The sequence below is a fragment of the Calypte anna genome, chromosome 14, assembly GCF_003957555.1.
Source record: "Calypte anna isolate BGI_N300 chromosome 14, bCalAnn1_v1.p, whole genome shotgun sequence".
NCBI lineage: Eukaryota > Metazoa > Chordata > Aves > Apodiformes > Trochilidae > Calypte > Calypte anna.
The window spans coordinates 3543002-3565638 of NC_044260.1; the positions used below are offsets into that span (position 1 = coordinate 3543002).

At 46.5% G+C, this 22637-nt stretch overlaps 1 protein-coding gene across 1 annotated transcript in view; it reads left to right on the forward strand.

Annotated features, from left to right (window-relative positions):
• The first annotated feature begins 214 nt into the window (after positions 1-214).
• RNF216 (ring finger protein 216) overlaps positions 215-22637 on the forward strand; it is a 78773-nt gene continuing 56350 nt past the window's right edge. Inside the window, 5 exon segments of the mRNA XM_030459588.1 lie at positions 215-290; positions 14881-15009; positions 16163-16296; positions 17183-18037; positions 19791-19867. Of these exon segments, the coding sequence (XP_030315448.1) occupies positions 14943-15009; positions 16163-16296; positions 17183-18037; positions 19791-19867 (1133 nt within the window). The 5' untranslated portion in view covers positions 215-290; positions 14881-14942.

A 22637-nucleotide genomic window follows, 5' to 3' on the forward strand; every position in this document is an offset into this window, starting at 1 on the left:
CCCCCCCCCTGGGAAGCACGTGCACCCTCGGCCCCGCCCTCTCCCCGCCGCGAGCGCGGATCCCCGCCCCTTCCTCGTTCCCTCCCTTTTTCCCTCCGCCTCTATGGTAGGTTGAGCCCAGAGGGGTTTGCTCGGGCCGCCCGTTTGTCCCCGCCGCTCGCTGCTCCCCGCCGCTCCTCTCTATGGTGCGGGGCGGAGCGGTCACGTGGGTCGGGCCGGCCGGAAGCCGCCGGGCAGCGGCGCCCAAATGAAGCGGGGCCGGAGGGGCGGAGAGGGGGTCGAGGTGCCCGGTGAGTGCGGGCTTTAGGGCACGGGGGGACCGAGGCAGGGCGGGGGCAGAGACGGGCAGCGGGGGAGGCTTTCGCTCTGACCGCCGAGGCTCACATTGGGGATCTCCGCCTCGTCCCCGGGGCCTTATCTTACCCCGTGGCGTGGGCCCCGCTCGCTGCCCTCACCTGGGGGCTTGGCTCGGGGGGGCCGTTCTCTCATGGCCCGGGTCCTTTCTCAGGGCCCCCGTCCCCCCCCTCGGAGCCGGGGTCGCCTCCTCGGGGCGGGTTCCCTCCCTCTGGGCCGGAGTCGCTCGCTCAGGGCCGGGTTCCCCCCCTCAGGTCCAGGTTCTCCTCCCCTCTCGCTCCTCAGAGTTCTGGTTCCCTTCTCAAGGCTGGGTCCTTCCCCTCAGCTCCGTGCCCCCTTCACTTCCTCCCCCTTCGTGATCAAGGTCCGGTCCCGGTGAGGCCCTCACGTCCCCCCGGTTCGGGGCTCCTGCTGAAGTTTTTCCCTCAGAAGGAAGCCAAGAGGGTGGGGGACACTCAGGTGCCATTTCCCGGCGTTGCTCGCTCTCCTCACGGGGTTGGTGCAGATCCCCCAGGGGCTGTTTTGTGGATATCATCCCGTTCTTTGCTTCTGTCCTGTTGTGCAAACACTCGGTGCTTTGGGGACATCTCAACATTTCAGGCATCTGCTGCTGGAGCTACTGCAGAAAAGAAACCCAAAACACAGCTGTCCTCAGCGCTGAGGGATGTGTACAAGATCATCCTCCTCTTCTTCCTCTCTCTCTACTCAGTGCTGGCTCAGCTTGGGGGAAGAAAGCAAGCCCTGGAAGCATTCACCTGCTCAGTGTTGGTATGACAGGGGTGTCCAATGGGTTTTCCTGCCTCTGGAGCTGCTCTGCTTACCCCTAAAACTGGAGGAAAATCAACATTTCACCAGAGCGTTATGAGGCTGAAGAGCTGTAGCTGACTCCTGTGTGAAGGGAGGAGAAGGAGCTCACTCCTCTATGCCAGTTTGGAGTGGACAGTGTCTGGGTTGGTTTCAGAACCATCCTGCGGAGCTTGGCTGGAACCTCCACAGCCCCTGGGCAGGTGACAGCTGCCAGCCTGGCCCTGGAGCTTTTCCTTTTTATCTCACCTTTGCTTTATGACCCCAAGGGGGGAAAAAACACCTCCCTTAGAAATGTGGCTTTCAGAGGAATACACTTAGTCATTGTTGTTTCTTTTGAGCTTCCTTACTGCTCATCAAGCAGGGTGTGGTTTCTTAGGTGAGGCATTTGGTGTGGTCACCCCTTTTGAGGCTTCTGAGGAGGCTTTTTTTCAAAAAGTAAAAGCTCCTCTTGCTGCTTCTGATCCCGTTATAAAGAGTGACACTACACCAAAGGCCCATAGCTCTGATCTCTCTCTGCTTTTCCCAGTGTCTGTGTGTTGCTTTTCCAGCTTGCTGAGTGCTCTGCAGAGCAGCAGACTCCTAAAAGCCTTGGTGGCTGAAAGGCCCAGGCAGCACTTAGTGCTGAGACCCACGAGCAGCTTCCTGAGAAGCAGCTCCTGGTTTCTGTGTTCTCTCCTGGGGTACTTGGTTCCTCTTTCTTCCAATTCCTGCTCTCTGGGTCGATGGATTTTGGAGCTGTTGCAGGTGTCCAGCAGCAGCAAGGAGGAGGCAGGTGCCCTCCCTCAGGTGGACAGCTTGGCTTTTGTATGCTCAGTTATTTTGTCATTCCCAAGGGGAATGGCATGAGAGCTTTTTGTCCTCCAGTGACCTGTTTGGAAGGCAAGAGGGGGGATGTGTGAGACCCAGTCATTCTGTAGACCCAGATCTTGAGCAGGTTCTGGTACAGCCCTGTACAGGTACCCAGGCTGTAGGAGTGTGCAGCACAAACCATGTGGTGGAATCACTTTTTTTTTAGGACCAGTAGAGTGGCAGAGGCAGCTTTTAATTACAGAACTGTGGGATTTACAGCTTTAATCTGAGCTTTTCATTTCTAGGACAAATACTGTGCAAAAATTCCACCTCAGGCCTTCTGATCCTGCAAGCATCTTAATGGGTTTCATGTGCCTGGTGTCTTCATGGTGTGACTAAATGTTCCCAAACAAGCATCTTGACAGGATGGAATACCAAGCCTTGGGAAAAAACTCAGCCCCACATCCTGAAGAACCTCCATTGTGCTGCATTTTGCTAACACATCTTCTCCCACCTCTTTTCCTTTCCTTCCTAGATGTTTTCCCCCAGCCCTGGGGATGCAGGCATTCTTCTTGGGCAGCTGTGAAAGTCAGGGCAGGAGTAAAACAGTTCCTGGAAGAGCAGCTGGGGCAGGCTTTGCTGATGAGAAGGTACATTCTGGTTTCTAGAGGCTGCTGGCAGCTTTTTCCTGAGCTTGTGTTTCAGAAGCTGCCTCGGAAGTCCAAATTCCTGGGCAGACCAATGCTTTGTCTGCCTGAGAATGCAGTGGGCGGTACCGCCGGCGGCGAACTGCGAGTGCTGGCAGCGTGGCTTGTGCTTTGAAATTGGACACAAATCACTAAAAAAGTCCCGTGGCAAAAAAAAAAAAAAAAAACAAAACTAAAAAAAAAGTGGAGCGAGCACTGCCTGTCTGGCAACTTTGATGCAGCTGGAAAGAGGCAGGAAGAATTTCTCAGGGGCCAGGAGCTGCTTAGCAAGCCTGAGGCTCACAAACCCAAGTGTGAGAGATGTGGAGCCCTCTGGGTGTCTTTTCATGCCTGCTGGAAAACTCTCCCGTTTTTTAATTCGGAATGGGTGTCTCTTCTTTTTTATTGTCATTCTTTCTTTATTTCTTTTTAAAGTCATTGTGAGTGGTTTCACTGTGTCCCAGTGCTGGCAGCCTTGTGATGGGCCTCGGGGCTTGTGGTCCTTTTGGGGACAGTCAGAACTGGAGCTTGGGGTTTGGTTTTTGTTTTGGTTTGTTTTTTCACACGTGGATTTGGTCTGGAGCTATTTTAAGACTCCATTTAAATTACTGAATTCAGACTACTCGAAGGAGAGGCTCTAATAGTCTCAGGGAGCTCTGTGTGTTGCCTGCCTGGGTGGTCTTTTCAAGCTGTTACATGTAACCTCAAGAACTCTACGATCTAAAGCTCAGTGGGGGCAGAAACCTTTTTTTTTTTTTTTTTTTTTTTTTTTTTTTTTTTTTTTTTAATATAGTGGAAGGTGTGAAACATGGAGCTGACAGGGAACAGAAGCTCTTCCAGTAGCAGCCCAGGAGATGAGGTTATCTGTGCACTGATGTGATAGTTTGTGTTTGAAATTGAGCTGAATAGTGTGGTGTTGGTCTGATGAGTTGGGTTGGTTTAAGCAGGTTACTGGGACAGGGAAGTCTGGAAAATTGTGGAGTGGTATGTAGGGAAAACAGGAAGAAAAAAAAAAAAAAACAACAAAAACCCACTTAGCAGTGTCCTGGTGGCTTGAATAAGTTATCTTTGCCAAGCACTGAGATGTGAGATAATAAGGAATGTTTTACTGAGCTGGGATAATCTCCCTCTCAGCAGCCTTCGTGGTGCTTTTATAGAATTTCAAGGTTATTTTGGAATATCTCAGGAGTGATGTTTTTCCTCTGGCTCAGTGCTTAAGAGCTTGCAGTAGTTTTAAATTCTTAACAGTCCTTTGAGAAAGCTTAATTCCTGAGGACTAGAAATGCTATTCCTGCTGAATGACACCTTTGTCCTAGCTACCCACACTGCTGTGGTTCCTCTCCCCATTCCTGGGGGGAACTCGCAGTGCCTGATCAAGTGGGAGAAGTGTTGGTCTTTGGGGGAAGATTTCAGTGTGGAGCAGAAGCAGCCCTGGGTTATGATGCCCTCTCATCATGTTTCTGTCCCAGGATGGGGGACATTTAAAGTCAGAGTGGCTTCATCCTGGCTCTGGGGCAGCCCAAATCCCATGGTGTCTGTTCACAGGGTGACTTTTGGAGGCTGTCATTGTCACTTGGAACAAGAAGCAAAGTTGGTGAGCTGAAATAAAACCTTAGGAGCATCTGGAAGTGTCAGGATGACCTGAAATGTTTTCAGCTGGCTCCTGAAGGCATGTGCTGTATTTCTGACATTGTCTGCTTGCCTTTGCTAAGGGGACCAAGCTAGTGTTTGCATTGTTTAGATAAACATTTGGACAAGATCCCCAGAAGCATCAGGTGATGTTACTCTGTAATCAGGGTTTGTAGGAGCTGGAGTCTTTGCTTGGGGAATACAAGGGTGGAGAATGGCCTGAAGTAATACAATTTTTCTAAAGACCTCCTCTCACAAGGCTGCTGTGTCAACACTGAAGTGCTCTTCCCAAGCTGTGGTCGTGCTTATTGCTGTTTCTTTGTTGGAGAAAGGAAAACAGTGGTTGGCTTTTGGCAGCCTTTTGCAAAACCAGAGGTAGGAAGAGATTTACACCTTCTGCTTCCAAATGCCATCCTGAGGAGGTGATGTCCTTTGATACCTGATGCAGGGGGGGAGGGAGACCTCTCTTTGCAGATCATTTTTGCTTTAAGGTACCTGAAGAGCAGAAGGAGCACAAACCCACCTGCCATGGTGTGTACAAAATGTTGGGCAAAGGTGTTCCAGTGGGACAGCAGAGTGGAACAGGCAGCAGTGTTGACAGCTACAGTGCTGCCTGTAAGACTTTCCTCCTCTCCCTGCTCTCCCTGCAATGCAATTTGATGAAGATGACAGCAGCAGCACAATGAGGAGGCAGGAAAAGAAGCTTTCTCTTCCTTGCAGGAAACCAGCAGTGCAGGGTGTTTCATACCTCCCCTGCTGCTAGGATTTCCAGCTACAGATGAACAAGCCTGGCAGGACCCATTAGCAGTAACTTGGCTTGTGTAAATAGTTCATGTCCTCTCTCTGGATTGTTAAACAGGAATCCCATTGTAGGGGATGTGTGTCAACTGTGTGTCAACTGGGAGGTGTCCTTGGATCAGCCCCGAGGAGCACAAGAGCAGATTGCAACAGCTGAAACACACCTCTGGCTTCAGTGGCTGAAGAGTGCTCCTTCAGCTTCATGCTTTTCTCTTTGTTTAGCAGTTTGTGGCTGCTTTTTCCTGACCCTCAGTCCCAGATGGTTAAATAATCTGCTTGGTGTTGTACTGTTGCAACATCCAGGAAAAGAATTTATATTCTGTTATGTGAGGGCTTGAACAGTGTTGGACACTTGACTGTGATGACTAAGGGGCAGGCGTGTGGATTTGCAGCCTGAAAACAGTTGTGTCATTAGGAAATGGTCTGAGTGCAGCCCCTGTAACCTCTCAGCTGGACTGGAGTGGGTTTTACCCTCTTGCATATGCAAAATGTTTGTTTGTCTTGGGGTGAAATAATGAGGTACCTTGCAGGCTCCTAAATCTGCTTGACTGTGGGCCTGGAGAATCAGTGCACTGCTTCTTTCCTATTATTTCCTGATAATTCATTTGGGAGCTTTGATACTTCAGAAGAGAATAATGCTGGATGTGGAGCATCTCTAAGCCCAGCCACGATTTCTCTCTTTTCAGTTCCTTTGTACTGGCATGCTTGCCTCAAACCCAACTTCTTTCCTTTTCTGCTATTTCCATATATTCTGCCTAAACCCTGCAGCAGCCACTGCCACGTGATGTGGATGAAGTTGGACTGGGCAACTCTCTGGAGCCTGGAAGGCTGCCCTCAGCTTTTGCTGCTGGGCTGCACTTGGTTGGCCCCAGGGCTAACGTGTGGCTGCAAACCAAACCAAAGCCAATTTTACACAAAACAGTGTAAAAAATCTTGTAACAAGTGGTCATCTGTAGTGCTTGAGCAGTAAGGATGTAGTTATCCTTCTTAAGGTGACTTGGTACCAAACCACCTCGTAGAGCTTTTGTCACACTTTTTGTGTGTTTTGTCACACACTTCTGTCACACAGCAGGGTTTGGTCCAGAGCATGGATTTGCTGCCCAGGTATTGCATGTGCCTCACAAGTTTTTTAGTGGTGTTTTACTTACTTGAGGCAGTTTAAGACTCATTTCACAGCAGATTGAGCTTGGCCTGTGGCTCAGCAGGGCTCTAACCTGGCTCTTGTACATATCCAAGCCCTTCAGTTGAAGGTGTAAAATCATCTTTAAAAGCAGACCCTGACCTTGGAGGTATCTGTGGTTGTTGCAGTTTCAACTGTTAGGCTGCAGCTCAAGATCTTTCCCCTTCTTCTCACAGTCTATTTTACTGTCTTATTTCTCTTATTTGTCTTCTTCCAGTTGTCTGTGAGGAGACAAGGTATCTGACCTGAATCCCACAAAAGTTTTCCAGGGTATTTCATTTCAGAGCTGTAACAAATGGCTGGTGGAGCTCAGTGTGAGACGCTGGGATGTGGCAATGTAACCAGGTATTGTTGTGAAACCCTTCTTAATGTGAAGCCGCAGCTTCTGGCCATTGACCTTTGAAATTATGGCAAGTGCTGATGCTTAACATGGTTCAAAAAAAAAAAAAAATGGTATGGATGTAATAAGCAGAGTATGTGACCTATGAAGTAATTCTTTTTGGAAGTTCCTATTTTGGGGATGTTTGACACCAAACTTGGAAGCTGCTCTTTCTAAAAGGACTCTGTGGATTAACACAGAAAACCTTTTGGCCAAGGTGGGTTACTGCAACAAGTCAGGCTTTTTTTTTTTTACTTCTGAGCCACCTCAAGGTCAAGTCTTGGCTTTTCTCTTGTCAGCAGCTTTGTGAAAAGAGGTGAGGTGTTCTTTGCAGACTGCAGCCATCCTTGAAAGCAAAGTTTCTTGTGATAGGTTCAGGTCACTTTTAAAATAAAATAAATTACCTCTTCCTTTCTACATTTGCTCCTGGTGGTACAATATGTTTTTTCTGGAACACAGCTCCCAAGTGCAGGTCAAATATTTGCTTCTGGATTTCCTCTGCCTGGCAACACCTTAACATCTGGGATGCCATTGCAACCCATCAATCTTTTGTGATTTTTACAGTCTTCTGACTGTTACTGCAACTAAAACTGATTCTTGGTGTTTTCCAGCAACCCTAAACTCCTTTATTTCTCATTTTTCTCTCCAGTGAAGAAGTACTAAGATGGTAGCCTGAAGTGTCCTGAAGACTCACATCCAACTTGTTAAATAGCTACTAAAGGTCACACTTGGCTTTCTTTGCTCTGTATTACCTTTTATAAGGTGATATTCAGGATCCTGAAAGAAAAAAACCCAAACTACTAAGGATTTGGAGAGGAAATTCTGTGGCCTTTTTCCTGGAGAGAGCTCTGTGAAGTACAAGTAACAGAGAAGCACTCTCATGGACATCTTGGGGCACATAGGGTATTTCTCTTCTGCTTTTCTGTGTGGCTGCTGGATTGCTCTTTCAGACACTGATGGATTTCACAATGCAGCTGCACAGAGAAAGGAGCCTCTACCTCTTCTTTAGGAATGCAAGTAAGTTTTTTGGGGAAAAAAACTTGGATGTGAAACTCACTGTGGGAGCAGCAAAGCTGTATGTTGTGTGGTTTCACATGCTCTTCCCTTCATCCCAGCCCTTACCCTGCAAAATCAGAAGAAAACAGTTCTTTAAAATGATGGTTTGGGGGAGAGGCAGTGAGCCCAAAGAGGCTGGGTTTGTGTGTGTGCTGCTTGAGCAAAGTGGTGAGCTGCCAGTCTTAAATGGTTGCTTGAACATGAAATGCCAAGCTGGCACTTGTCTTTGTGATGTGGGAGGGAGGCTTTGGATTTTGGGGATTATACTGTATGATCTTCCACATGCCAGAAGTCTGAGGTGGGCAGAATAATATTCTGTACAGCAACTAACAGCAGAGATGACTTCTTTCCCCTCAAACCTTTGATTTTTCACTTTGCTCTCAAAATGAGCTCCTCAAGGCAATGGCATTAACTCCCCTTTCCAAGCAGACTTGGTACATTTAACTTCTTTTTTTTTGGACGGGGGGGGTAAATGACTGATCCAAAGCTCCCAACCTCTTGTGGGTTTTTTGCATACACCAACATGAGCAGTGTCATGCTGGTCAGGAGAGATGTGATGATCTGGAGCCCTGTGATTTAGCAGAAGGACTGACAGGGGTCGTGGGAAGGCACTGAGATGTCCAGGAGCTGACCTGGATGCCAGTCATCAGGGAATAGCTTGAAGGCATCAGAAACTTTCAGTGAAGTTAAATCAGTAGTTGCCCATTTTTGGAAAACAAGAGCATCTGTTTCAAACCAGTGTTTTATGTTGTAGGGAAGAGCTCACAGAGCTGGGATGGGTTTTGCTGGGAAAGCTGCTATCACTGTAGGTGGTCAGCTCATAGGTGAATAAGAGAAAATTGGACCAGTTTCTTGTAATTGGTGTCAATAAATGCAATAAAAGTGGAGTTTAAAGAGTTGAAAAAATGATGATTAAGTGATACTCTCACCTTAATGGAATGATGAGCCACAAGTGAGGCTGATTAGAAGTCTTGTGCTGTACTGACAGTAGGGATGTTTCCTAAGTTGACTTGCAAAATGGGAAGGGTGTAGTTAAGGATTTGAACTCAAGTGATCCCTGAAGATCTGCTCTCTTAATTGCTTCTAACTAAGCAGTTCTCATTAGTCTGGAGCAGTGACACCCAGGTGGAACTTGCACCCTCTTAGCCTCTCTTTCCCAAACATCATCTGATGTGTTCTTGGTAATGCTGTTGATTGAGAATTGGCTGTACAAGTGCACAGCAGAGCTCTGTGTGAAGCTGCAGGGATTGTGAAGCTGTCAGCCCCATGTTGGTCAGTTCCTTTTTCTTTTTTTTTTTTTATTTTTTTTCTTTCATTGATGCCATGAGTGCTCTGCAGTTTCCAAGCCAGCTCACCTCCATGCCAAACCTTGGTGGAAAGGGCCATTGCTTGCTTCAGTGTTCTTGCTTCCTGTTTCACAGCACAGTTTTTTCTTTTTGGGTAAGAGAGGGTGAGGAGCAGGGAAATTTCATGAAGTAATTTAAGTCCTGATTGCTGTCAGAGAAGCTTGAAGAATCCCTGTCCCTTTTATCCATCTAAATCATCTTCTTGCCTGTGAAGCTGTTGTGGTGCTGGTTTGGCTGTAAAAGTAGTGACCTCTCCTTTAAGTTATATTCTGAACAAGGCATGTGTTGGCTGTCTTGTATCTATGGGGAGGTAAACATTCAGCTTTTATTGCCACAAAAATGCTTCTGTGTCTTATGTTTTGGTGTGACAATCAATTTTCTGTCTGCAGTAGAGCTGTGTTACCTGGCTCTTAACAGGGAAAAAAAACCCAAAATCTTCACATCAGCTTCTGTTCCTTGATTTTTCTCAGAACCCAGAAATTCTGTCAGCTTCTTAGAGGGTGTACCTGTGTGGCTAAAATCATTTGGTAAACCAAGCCTTGTGAAACACCTGAGGAAAGTTTTTAAACTTTAAACCAGTGCTGTCATCAAATGGTTTTCTTGAATGTTGTTCCTCTTCAGCACGTGTTTCAGGTCCAGAAATTAGTGACAGAGCTCTGTAGATGAAGTTTTCATCAGTTTACTCCCTTTCTATGCTCCTAAGAGGAAGTTTTGTGTGGTATCTGTAGCTGGTTCTGTTTTCTTAGCAGCAAATGGAGGTATCACAGGAAGCCAGATGGTCTTGCCTGGGAGCTGCTGCCCACACAGTCCTAATTTCAGGAGGCCAGGGGTAAGCCTCTTGGGTTGGGGCCAATGCTTTTGTTTTGGTGTGGTTTCCCATTTTGCCTGAGCTGTGAGTAGACCTCTGTGTAAACTTACTCAGCAGAAGCCCCACTGCAGGTCCACATTTTAACCTCAGTCCGTTCCTTTGCAAGGTGAGATGCAGGGTGGCAGATGCCCTGGGCACAGCAGAAAGGTTATGTTTGTGCACAGCAGTTCTTGTTGGGCTTATGATCAGGGGATTTCTAATTTTCAGTTGGGATGAGGCCACTTAACACAATCAACCACTGTTAAACTCTTCTTTTTTTTTTTTGCTAAGTGACTGTTACAAGGAACAGCCCCCAGCAAATCATGAACCCTTTGAAATGTCTCAATGAAATACTTGACAGTAAGTCAGCCTGGTTTATTTCTCTTCTGTGGTTGTTCCTTTTTCTTTTTAAAGGGCTGAATTTTCAGCTTTTCATTCTGCTGGTTGTCACAAACCATGCATTATTTAAGTAGCTTCTCTTTGGTTTAGCAGCTTGAAATGAGCCAGAAATTCACCTTGCTCTCAGGCTACCAGCAGACACGTTTGCTGCCTGCAGGCAGAAAGTAGGAGTTGATGCTCTTCTGTCAATGGAGGTGAGCAACAGTGCTGTTGGTGGATGGGGGAGAGGCTAAAGCACAATGATTTGATGTTACTGACATCTCCTTCAAGTTGCTCTTTTTTTTTTTTAATTTTATTTTTCACCCTGTTCGGTTGGGATTTCAATTCCTACCTCCCCTGCAGTACTGTCTAGTCCTCTTGCCTTGAGCTAGAGCCAGAAAAGAGCACTTTGAGGGTAGTCCCATCTTGGGTATGTGGGAGTTGAAGTTTTTAAGTGCTGTATGTGGTGGAAAAAATACATTAAACTGTGTCTAGGAGGGGGAAGTCTCCCCTCAACTGTCGCTTTAAATTCCAGCACCATCTGAAGATGCTCATTGCAGCACAAATGTGAGGTGGAAGGGGCAGATTTGAGTTCTGCTCCAATTACTGCAGTCCAGAAATGCTTCCATATACTGGGAGTTTAAATAGATTCATAATCCCCATGCTTGCTATTTTTAGGTTAGGCTAAAAATAGGTGTTTGCAGGGATTTTGTGGGGGTTTGGGAGATCCTTGTGGATGCATTGTGTGAGCACCTGAGACCTTCCTCACTTCTTAGTAGCTGATCTGACAATTCAGAGTAGTGGTTGGGAGCAGAGGTTTTGTAGGTTATAGATTTGAATGTGTAAGAAACTTTTTTGGAAAGTGAGTGAAACTTCAGCTGTCAGTCTGAGATCTGGTCAGTTCAGAGAAGTCCCTGATCATAGCTGATTTTTTTTTTTTTCTAGTAGCTATTCTATTAATTCTCTGCTACTGGAGGAAAATCTTTTAATGGGGAAGGTTTTATTGAATGTGCAGTGGAACAGCTGGAATGTGCAGAGTCATGGATGTGTGGACTGATGTGAAAAATGGAGAGGTTTGGTGGAACAGCCCCTTCAGTGTGGTGATCACTGCTCTGTCAGTGGGTGGCTTTGGAGTTCTAACAAGTTTTGTGTCACCTTGATGCTGTTTAAGGGATTTATTGCCAAATCTGGACTCCGTGCTGTAGTGCAGGTGGGTGTTTTTAAGATAAAGGGGGGGAAATCTTGTAAAGTTTATATCTGACTGGTTTTAGGTCTTTTTTTGGAATCCTGTTCTTGAGCGTATTGCAAAAAAAGCTGGTGGTCATGTTAGAGCCTGGTTATAGGTAGCCTTATTTTTACCTACAAATAGGTACTGAAATCACTGAGGTAGTGTGGGTTAGCTTCTTTCCATCCTGCTTTTTATGAAGTTGGTTATGTAGGACAAGACCCTGGGTGTCTTTGATCTTGTTGCTTCATGTTCTTGGCAGCCCAAGGCAAGAAACATGAACAAACTTCTTATTCATGCCACTAGATGGAACTGGCCCATGCTTAAGGATATTTGTTTAAACTTCAGCTCTGTATTGAGTATTTAAAAAAATGAATTGGTAGCTCTCAGTAGAAGCTTGGCTTTTGCTCTCAAAGCTGAGCTTTATTAAACTGCTTGGGGTTTTATGTTTTGAAATAGGAAAGTGGTGCATTGCCAGTTCTTTCCAGGCTTGCCTTGTTTGTTTGTTTGTTTGTTTCCTTGACTCTGTATTGCAGTTAATGCTATTTGTTATATTCCTGCTTTTAAACCACCATCAGTCTTTTGATTATTGTGTTCTTGTACAGGAGAGCAGTCTTATCCCAAATTTCATTTCAGATTATTTCCTCTATCTCTTTCTTGATACTATATGTTGAAATGTACAAGTTCCTCTCTAAGGTTACCAGCACTGCCTGTGAAGAATATGCCCTTAATGTTGGTCTTGTGACTTATCCCTTGGATGTGAACAGCTGTGGTTTAACCAGCATTGGACAAAGCACTGTTTGAGCTATTTGGGAGGAGATTTTTACCCACACATACTGCACTCTTCAAGGCCACTGATGCCTCTGGAAGGGAGAAATATCCAAGCAAAGCTGAGCAGACATCTGCCTGGCCTCTGTCCCCACGATGCTGCAAGGGCTGATTGGCAGCTTTCATGAACATCTCTGTTCCTCCCCAGCCAGCCTTGGAGCAATCCTTTGCTGCTTTGCCTGCTCAGGGATTCTTTTGTTGAGCCTGGGTGAGGGCAGGTGAGACAAGGTGATGTCTGGCTATGCAGAGGGTGGTGGTTGCAGGGAGTGCTCTGAAGGACCAACCTAAAACCAGAAGTTGGCATGGGTACCTGGGCTGAGGAGTCCTGGGTGCCAGTCCTGGCTTTGCTGCTGGCCTGCTTGTTGGCCTTGGTCCACACTGGTCCTTTCCAGGCTTTCATTTCTCCATCTTTTCAATGGCCAGAAGTGTATTGATCTTGTTTTCTGAAGTACTCAGAGGGGTAAGGATGGAAAACTGCTCTTGCAGGACTAGGTGGTAACTGTTGATGCCCACCCCAGAAAATACAACTGCAATAATATGGGTGCAAGCTTCTTGAAAAGGATAATTTTCATCTAGTATCCCTACAGGGATCCCCAAATCTTGCTTTTTTGAAGCATTTCCAAAGCATCAACATGCCCATCATCCCACTGGAGCAGCTTGCTGGAAATAATATGTGCCACAGAGGTTCCAGGGCTCACATGGGGGGCACTGTATATCTGCTGGTTGGAAGAGACCCCTGGGCAGTTCTCCAGACCCATGTCCCACTGGACTGTCACCAGCTCTGGGACCAGGTGAGCTGTTCGTAGGCAAGGCTTCATGGTGGAGATTTCCTCTGGAAAAGACTGCCCCAGGTACTCAGCTGTGCTTCTGGCACCCTTGCTGTGTGTTAAGCAAAGCTCCTGCCCTGCAGATGGTTGCCCAGATGCCTTTGGGGAGCCTGTGGACCATGTCCACCCAGGCTGTTCTGCAACTGGAGGCTCTGTTCCTGCCCAACACCAGAAGAGTTTTAGTGCTGCCACTCCAGGTGCTTTGTGAAGTGTGGCTTGGGTTTTGGCTTTGTAAAGTGCTGTTATACTTCTTTTATTTTAATGATATTAGCCTGTATTAGGATATGTTGGAGGTGGTAGTCACTGGTTACTTGAGGGGTATAGATACAAGTCCATGGTATGCATCTGAACTGATTTTTTTCCTCATGCCACCCTAGATGCAAATCCTGTTCCCTGCAGAGGAGGTGATGCTGAATTCCTGAGGAGAAATTAGACTGCTCTTGTGTACTAACAACCAGGAGTTTATAACAGACCCACTGTTTTCTCTCAACTTATGCATCAGTAAATATTTAATAATACAGATTACTCTGTGCTTTAATGAGGTGAATACTTCTTGATTAAAAAAACTGAACTTCCTGTCTTGTTCCAGTGACCAAATTGTGGTTGCAGTTCCTGTATGTACTCAGCTGCTCTGAGATCAGGGGAACTGTGAGCTGTGAGCTGACAGAGCATAAAATGAAAACCAGCTGTTCAGGTTGCAGTGATTTCCTCTGATCTCCTAATCCTGTTTGGGAGCCTCCAGCCAGCTCTTTGTGCCTCTCTTAAGAACAGGTGGGGGCAGCAAGTTTTAGTTCCAAAAGCTCAGTCCTGTGATGAAATCTGTTCCCTGTCATGCTCTCTTTTTTGGGTTGAGAGCAGGTGGAGTATCCTGGATTTTCTTACCTCACTGAGGAGGTGCCATAAATCAGGGAGGTCCCTTTGAAAGAGCAGATGGTGGCAAGAAAGTGTGCTCTGTAAATGTGACTTGTTCCCATGCAGGCACAGAACATGGATTTATGTCCTGCCCTGCCAGGGGTGCAGCATCCTTCTGGCAGCACAGAGGGTATGGAAAGGACCTTGGAGCATCTGATCCCTCTGAAATTGTGCCTGGGCTTGGCAGCTGGTGAGGGAATTCAGGGTTTGCTGCTGGTGCCTTCATTCCAGCAGTGTGGCTGAGCCTCCTGGTTCAGCTTCTCAGTGATGTGGCTGTCAGGTGTGACATTGCCATCTCTGTGCTGGCATTTCTGCAGCCCTGGGGTGTGGTGTGACTTCATAGCATTGTGTGGTTGCAGTGATATCAGGTGGGATGCTTGAGGTGCCACCTGCTCCCTATTGCCCTGTGGCTTTTGCTTCTCTGGCCAGTATTTGGTGGCAGAAACACCTCCACATCAGGTCTGTGAGTCCTTGGAAACAGAAGATCCATGGATGGGAAGGGTTTGAGTCTTGGCTGTACAGAATTGCATCTCACCCCCCATCCACCTTTCTGTTGTAGCATAGCTATGAGGATCACCTTCCTGTATTCTCCTGACAGGCTTCTTAGGCCTGACTGCACTCTTCAGTCCTCTCTCTTCACTGCTGGAACAGAAAATGACAGAAACACATCTGCTTTTAGGGACTGAGAAGATGGCACAGAAAAATTATCCTCATGGAGAGGCTGTGCTGGGAGAGCCAGGAGAAACCCTGAAGTGGTGTAGTGGCTTAGTCATGGGGAAGCCTGACTGGGGTGCTGCTGAGTGTGCCTTACTCTCTCCTGTTTTTATTTTGTTTGCCAGTTCCTTGAGGAAGCCTGACTGCCATGCCTGGGCATTGACACTTTTGGGTACAGCTGTTTAAAATGGCAGAGAGAGGTGGAAATGAAGAAGTCATCAACTTGAACAGCTTCCGTAGTCACAGGGGGAAAGGTGAGTGCCCATTTGTGGATATTTCCAAAACTCTTTCTGTAAAACTCTTGCTTACCAGCAGCAGGATTCACACACCCTAAACATGGCAGAGTGCTGCTGAGGGATCTTGCCAGTGGTCTGGTTTGTGGTGTCACCCACTGCTCTGCTCCACTTCTTTCACAGCCACCTACAGAAAATTCTCTCGCTTTATGCTGACATGCAAACCATTTGGCTCTTGCCTTTCTCAACATGAGAAATCTGCCTTCAGGCAGATTGCAGATGTCTTGGGAATGCCACGTAGAGCTATTTCAGCAGATCTGAGGGGCTTATTGTGTGCCACCTTTCTGAGGACCTCCTAAGGGAGAGGCTGGCTCTGTGCTCATGGCCTCAGAGGGCTGTATGCATTGGCACCCACTCCTCCAAGTGTGCAATTCAAAATTATGCTTCCTGTGTGTGCCTGAAAGGTAATAAATGAATGGTTATGCTAAAGCATAAGCCAGAATGTTGTGTCCAGTCACAGGGAAAGCATGGTTGTGTGCTGCCTGCAGTACAGACACCCTCTGTTTCTGCCTGGAGTGTCTCTCCTGAGTCCCAGCAGCTGTGCTGTCTTCCACTCTTGACAAGTCATGAGAAACAAGGATAATAGCAGGATATCTTCTGCACCCACAGTCAGGGGCCCTGTCACAGGCTGGCATAATGCACTCCTGCAAAGTGCCTCTTTCTGATGAGGCTTCCTGTGCAGTTCAGCCTCATCTCTCCTCTAAAGTGCACTGCATGTTAATAGAAAATCATCCCATAGATACTGAAAGTTCAGGACTTCTCTGCAAAAATCAGGAAGTATGCGGCCTGTTCAGAGTAATTTTTGCAGCAGCTTTACTCGTGCTGAAATTTGGGCAAGAAGAACTTGTGCAGAAGTGCCACTGAGTGGCCACGTCATGCATGTGCCATCGTGGCCTCTTGAGCTGTAATCTGTGCAGGATTTGCTTTCGGAGAGCCCAGGGAAGCAGCAGTGGCTCCACAGCAGCTTTCAGACCAACCAGAGACCTCTGACTGCTTCTTCCTCACCACTGCTGCCACTCAAACCTGAGGATTCCTTTTTCAGATGTTTTGGTGCTTGTGCCCTGTCATTTCAGTTGTTTGCCTTTAGCCAACAGCTAATCTTCCATTCTTACAGACTGGATAAACCACAGGGATGAGGGGCTTATCACAATATCAGATTCCTCAGATGAAGAATTACCTCTGGTGAGGGAAACACCAGCAGAGCAGCAGCGTGAAGAAGATGATGATGATGTAGTCATCTTGGCAGAGGTAATTTTTCATTCTGGGACTTGCCCTCCTTTACTCTTGGCCAACTTTTGTGTAAATATCTGATGAATTCCTTTGAGAGTCCTGCCTGGTTACAGTATTTTACTCAGATTGTCTGAAATGAATGTTGAAATGGCAGCATTTAAGTACTCAATCACATTTGTGCACAGGAGAACTGCACTGTTAAACTGCATTGTATTTAAAGTTCTCCTAAACAAAGGCTCTACCTCCCATTAAGTTTTCGAAGTCCAGACAGGTGGAGTGCTTTGTAAAAGACCTCAATGTTCCTCAGAAGGCAGCTTTTCAAAGCATGGCTTGTTTGACCTTGAATGCTTTATATTCCTCTGGGCTGTTTGGGTTCTTGTTGGGCTGTTGCAGACACGTTTTTGCAGTTTTACAAAGCCAGTCCACTTGATAAATCTCTTTCCACTGTGGTGCAGACACACAGACAAGGGCCAAAGGCTTTAGTTTACCCTGACATGAGTGTCTTAATTTCATATCTCAACTATATTAAGAATATATTCCACTTTTCTGTTAAAGTAACCAGAGGCACTGAGGAAATGGGTTGCAAAGCTGACCTTTGTTTCTTAGATGAAAACAGTAGGAGAAAATATTCAGACCCTGTTGGCATCCAGCAGTCCATCTGCCAGAGGCAAGAATGAGGCCAGAGATTAATGCTTTGAGCTTTGGTTCCTGCTGCCTGTTTAAATAAATCAATGAGAACACAAACATGCTCCCAGTTAGTTCCCCCTGGCCAGACTTTTACTGGGAGGGAAATGAGGAAAATATTCCAGTCCTGTGCACCCCCAATTCTGCCAAATGTTCTCTTAGCACCTGGGGACAGACTGAAGGTGGAGTTGAGTGAAACTCTTGTCTTTCTTCTTTTTAGACCCCAAAGAATCAGCAGCTTCTGCGTCCCAATGTCATCAGACCTGCTGCTCAGTGGCAGGGTGCAAACACTGTGGGAGAAGGAGGATCTAAAAGTGCTGTTGAGCCCTTGAGGAGCAAATCTGTGCAAGATGAGATCTCAGCTTTGCTGTGCCAAGGAGAGCAGTATAGTGAGGGGGTGGAGAGCAGTGCTGGACCAAGCAGGGGTGAGAATATGAACTCTGCCTTGCTGCAGACTGGAGCATCTGAGCTTAATGGTCCCAAGCTTGAACTTACAAGTAACCAGGAACCTGGCCCAAGCTTGCTTCCAGCAATAAAGATGAGCCCACAGCCTGTTAACAAAGAAGTCATTAGTCTGGACAAAGGGGACCTTCCACCACAAAAGGAGGAAAAGGTGGAAGTCCAGGGCTGGCAAGGAGAGGACTTGGAGCCAGAGCAAAACCTGGGAGGAGCAGCTGCTGCAACCACCCCAGGCCAGGAGATCCAGGAGAACAGCCAGCTGGATCAGCCATGCTTCCAGCAGCTGCAAGGTGAGCCCCATGCTGCAGTGAGTGGCTGTGCTCCTCAGCAAGGGCAGCCTGAAGCAGACCCAGGATCTTTGAGGGCTTATGGAGAGGAAGCCCCTGGGCCAGCCTTCCCTCGACCTGTACCACAGCAGGATGGGATTCCAGGTCCAGCTTCACCCCAGCCAGCACATCCACCAGAAGAAACAGGTCAGCAGGCAGTGACTGACAATGAACAGCCAGGTCCAGCATTCCCTGCACAAGGCTCTCATGAACTTGCCTCTAGTAATGTCCCAGAACAAGGAGCTGCTGGGCAGGACCAGGACCTCACTGCACTGCTCATCAGAGAAACGGTAACTATCCCCAGAGCTTCTTTGCCTCCAGCATGCATGGGCTTTTCAGACAGGTTTTTCAAGGTGTGTAGTCTTTCACATGCTCAAAGCACAATCCTCTTGACTTCTGTTGCAAATCCTCTTCATTTTGGCTGAAGCTTAGCCATGTACCAGGTGAGGAACGTGCCATGAACTCTCTTGGAAAAGTTTAGTTTGAAAAACTTAACCCCATCACTAGGGCAGAAGTGGTCAGAGGGTGTGAGTCTTGAGGGCACTGCTTGCTTTGGGATGGACTCTTAGTCAGAGAGATTCAGCAGAACTGAGTGCAGTTTCTTGAGGCCACAGTGAGGTGAAATAACATGGGCCATGGGTCTGTTTCTTTAGAGGCTGCTGCCCTCTCAGCTCTGCTGGTTTGTTTTTGTCTGGCTGATTCCTGACTCAGGTTTAGGGATGGGTGTAGAGCTAAAAGAGCAAAACTGAGGCACTAAACACTGCCAGAGAAGGCTTAGAGACATGGCTGAGAGCTGTGGCTGCTTTCAGCTACTCTCATGAAGTAGTTTGGTCCATGGCCATGTTAAGGCCACCAGAGTGCTCAGGGGTAATTGTTGCCCTTGCAGTGTGGGTTTCCAAGCAGTAGCACTGAGTGATTCCTGGATAAGCAGCATGAACACTCATGTATGTTAACCCCACATGCTCCTTTGTGACTCTGCACGTGAAGCTTAACATGAGGGGAACCAGCTACAAGAGCTGAACCAGCAAGAAGGGTACTCCTCAGCCTCTGGTGTATTCATCAGCTTGGGCAACATGGTGTTCATTTTTAAAAAAAATTTTAAAAATAATGTGATGCTTCATATCTCATGTTTTCCCCTCCAGTGTGCACTCCTCCCTTGATTCCTAGTGCAGAGTGGTCTCTCTTGATGCCTTATGGAACACTTTTTTGCAAACCAGCATATTTTACAACATGTGTATCTTACCCCCTACCCAAGTCTTCCCTCTGTACCCATATCTGATTTAATTTGGGAAAACTGGGGTTGAAGGAAATATTCTTTTAAGCCATGAAAATCCTGTTCTTTCCAAGTCATCTTGTTGCTGACTGACTTCCTTTGGGATGGGCAAGTAGACACTTTCGCATTGTCAAGGTTGCTTGACAGCCCTGACCAGTTCAGTCTTGCAAAGCAAAATATCATGTGGTGCCACTGATTGCTGTACCTGTGCAGAAACCCAAGGAGAGACAGAGCTGCAAAGGGTGCTCTTTGTTACTTGGTATTGCTGGAGAGCTTTCCCAGAGGTTTGTTGCCTGTTCTGGTCTCACTGCTGGTGTGTCTGGGTGCTTTGGGTGGGTATGCCTATTATTGAGGTGTTTTTTTTCTTTTCCCTTTTGCTTTGGGATGTTGTATTTCAGCACACAATCTGCAAGTCCTTAATATTCTGTCTGAAGGTAATTATTAGCTTTGCTGGTGTTGTAGATCATACCTACATACCTCTTCTCTTCCCACCCAGCCTGAGTTGTTCCTTGGGCCAGCTGCTCATGGCTGTTCACATCACTGCCCATGCTCTTGTTGTGAGGAGTTTCTAGCAGTATCTCCTGTGGAGCACAGGAAAGCCAGCAGCTTGCAGTATCCAGACTGAAAGGTTATAAATGATCTCTTAAAATCCATTTTGGCCCTTGTCTCAGCTGTATGCCAGATAATTACCTTTAAATCTCTGCCTTTGGTGCTATTGCTGTGCTGTACTGCTTGAATACCTACATAACCTTTAGCTTTTCCTTCTTTAGGAAGCAAGGTTCCCAGATGTGAAGAAGGAATATATTGAAGAGCTCATCAGCATCAAGAACTGCTATGACTTAAATGTGTAAGTATAGAGCTAAGAGCCAGGGTGTATCATCCAACAGGCTGGCTGCAGTTCAGTTTCCATTTCCTCACCTGCACTTGATGGTGTTCTTGGTTATATTTGGGCTGGGAGTCAGCACTGTGTTGATAGAGCCAAAGAGCAGAGAATTTTTTTTTTCCTTCTAATAGGGCTTTTTAAAAATCCTTTCTGATTCTGACATTATGCTGTAGCTTCTCTGCTTCTAAGATCATTTGCTTATTTAATGCAAATATTATATAAAAATATTATATACATATTTTATATATTGCATATAGCTTCCTCTTAATTATTACTAAGGTTCTTAAAACAGGTGAGTGTCAGGATTAAGGTGTTGAGGTGATTTCCATGAAGCTTAATATGAAGGTGGCTTAGTGAGTTCTGAGTTGAAATAGTTTGCTGCCTCTTCATTTCACTGGCCTTTGGCTTTTGCAGGTAAATCTGACACTGTTTTGGACTCCCTTATTTAATGTCATGATGTTGGCCTTTATCCTCTTCATCAAGTAGCAGCAGTGCTGTTTGAGTTCTCTCACATCACTTTTTGCAAATAGAGTAGAGCAAACATGTTTAAGGACTGGTAGAATTGACTCCTAGGTATCTGTTGCTGGACTGTTTGTCAAACTGAACAGAAATGTGAGTTAAGAGGGGAACCAAAAGGAGTGGAAAATCTTGTGAGGACTGTTGCTTTCCCAATAGTGTTAGTGACTCAAGAATAATGTTCTTCATGCTTGACATCTCTGGGAGTCATGTTAGAATCAAAAGTTCTTTTTATTTAAAGAAAAGATGTTATTAACCTTATTGATAAGTAGCAGAATCCCTCTGCCTGTTTGGGTAGAGCTTGCCCAGCTGAAGAGGGAGGTGTTGTGTGTGTTGGCACCAGCAACAGAGAGGGCAGAGTGGTTTGAGGGAAATCACTTGTGACTTGGGTCTGATCCTAGGTGGCCCCTCTCCCTGTCTCTCTCTGCAGCTGTCACTGTTATCTCATGCATGTTGAAACTGATTATTATGTGATACAAGAATGAAGAATTGGTGTTGGTGGCCAGAGTATTCACCCCATCTTATAGGAATCCAATGCCATTTCCAGTTAACTAGGGCACTAATTAAGCAGTGTTCAAGTGTGTGAGGCTTAGAATTAGTTACTGGACCAGAAAGAAGTTAACTGGCAAGGAGCTAAGGATGATCCCATCCACTGGGCACACATTTCCTGTTCTGCTGCCTTTGCTGGTGTTTGGAAGTTGTGCTAACCAGGGCTTACTGGTTAGCAAGTCCCCAGACTGTAACTTCTTTCTTGTCTTTCTGAAGTGGTTTCCCTGCAGTGGTGGTGTGGTCAGCATGAGAGAAGCTTTCAGGTCCGTGGTGCACCTCAGTGTGGATGGTTCTGCTGGGAGTCTAGGAGCCTGGTAGGGCCATTTTGGGGGGCAGTCAGGCTGTTGAAGTCTGGCTGCAGGACCCTTTCACAGATTGGGTGAAAAAACTCCTTGTTGTGTCCTGCAGGGATTTAGCCAAGCCTGATAGAATTCAATCCCAGTATCAGCTTCTATCAGTCTTAATGTGTTCCTTCCCTTTTTGCTCCTGAAATCTCCTCTCTCCTATTGTGTGCCAGAGACCCAGTGAGATGAAAAGGTGCTTACAAGGCTTCCCTGGAGGCCATCTACAGTCTCTGCTCAGTGGTGCATTACCCACTTACTGGATGATAAAGATTTCTTCTCCATATTTTTATTCCTTTAACCAAACTATCTTTTGAGTTGTCACCGGGTCTTTTGTGTTAGAACAAATGGGTCAGAGCCCTGGTCAGCCTCACTGGCAGGGTTGCTTTGATCTCCATGGTATGTCAAGCTGAATCAGGCTTGAAATATAATAAATAAGGGTGGTTGGGTTTGGGCAGGGATGAGGCTTTTAACTGACTCTGTGTCCTGGGGTGCAGATATTAATGAAGAGTGCTGCGAGTGTGCGTGCTCTGTGTGCTGGGACCCACTTCACTAATTGTCAGACATGGGAGGTTAACATCTCCCCAAATCCTGAGCATTGAAATGGCAACATGCAGAATAGTTCAAATGTGTCCTGCCTGTGATTTGAGCTCCTTGAAGTTTCTGGTTTGCTGGATTTAAACTGTTATCTTTTACAAAAAGGAGGGGGGGAAAGGGAGGGCTGGAACTTATTAAATACCCAGTGGCCAGATATTTTTGTTCTTTGCTGAAATGATCATCTTGGAAGCTTCAACTGATGTGAAAGATAAGATGTGGGAGCTAGCTCCTCTTAGCAGGGTATCATCTATTCAGCTTTTGTGTGTGGAAGCATTCACACTCAGTCAAAGGCTTCTGGCTCAATATGTCAATACCTGATTAAACAAAACGAAATGCCTCTGCTTTGAATGTGAAAGCAGGGCTAAAGTAATCGTGCCTTGATAGTGGGTTAATGCTTCGAGCCAGTTCAGATTTCTTAATTAGGGGCTGATTTCTGACATCAGGAATGTAAGTTAGCTGCAATTATGTCTTTGCTGGAAGTAGCACCTTCTCTCTTTGGAAAAGTTTTACAAATGTTAATTGCTTGTCCTAACTCCTTTCAGGAGGATGTTATTCTACAGCTGGGGAGACTGAGGAAAAGCTAATGTTACTTGAGCCAGCTGGGGCAGCTGGTGTAGTGATGGTTGAGAAGAAGCTGTGAAAGTCTGATAGAGACAGCCTGCAGCAAGCTTCCCTCTCAAAAGGGCTTCTGAAGTGTTTGTGGATGGGGTATTATGGCCATGGGGTATTGT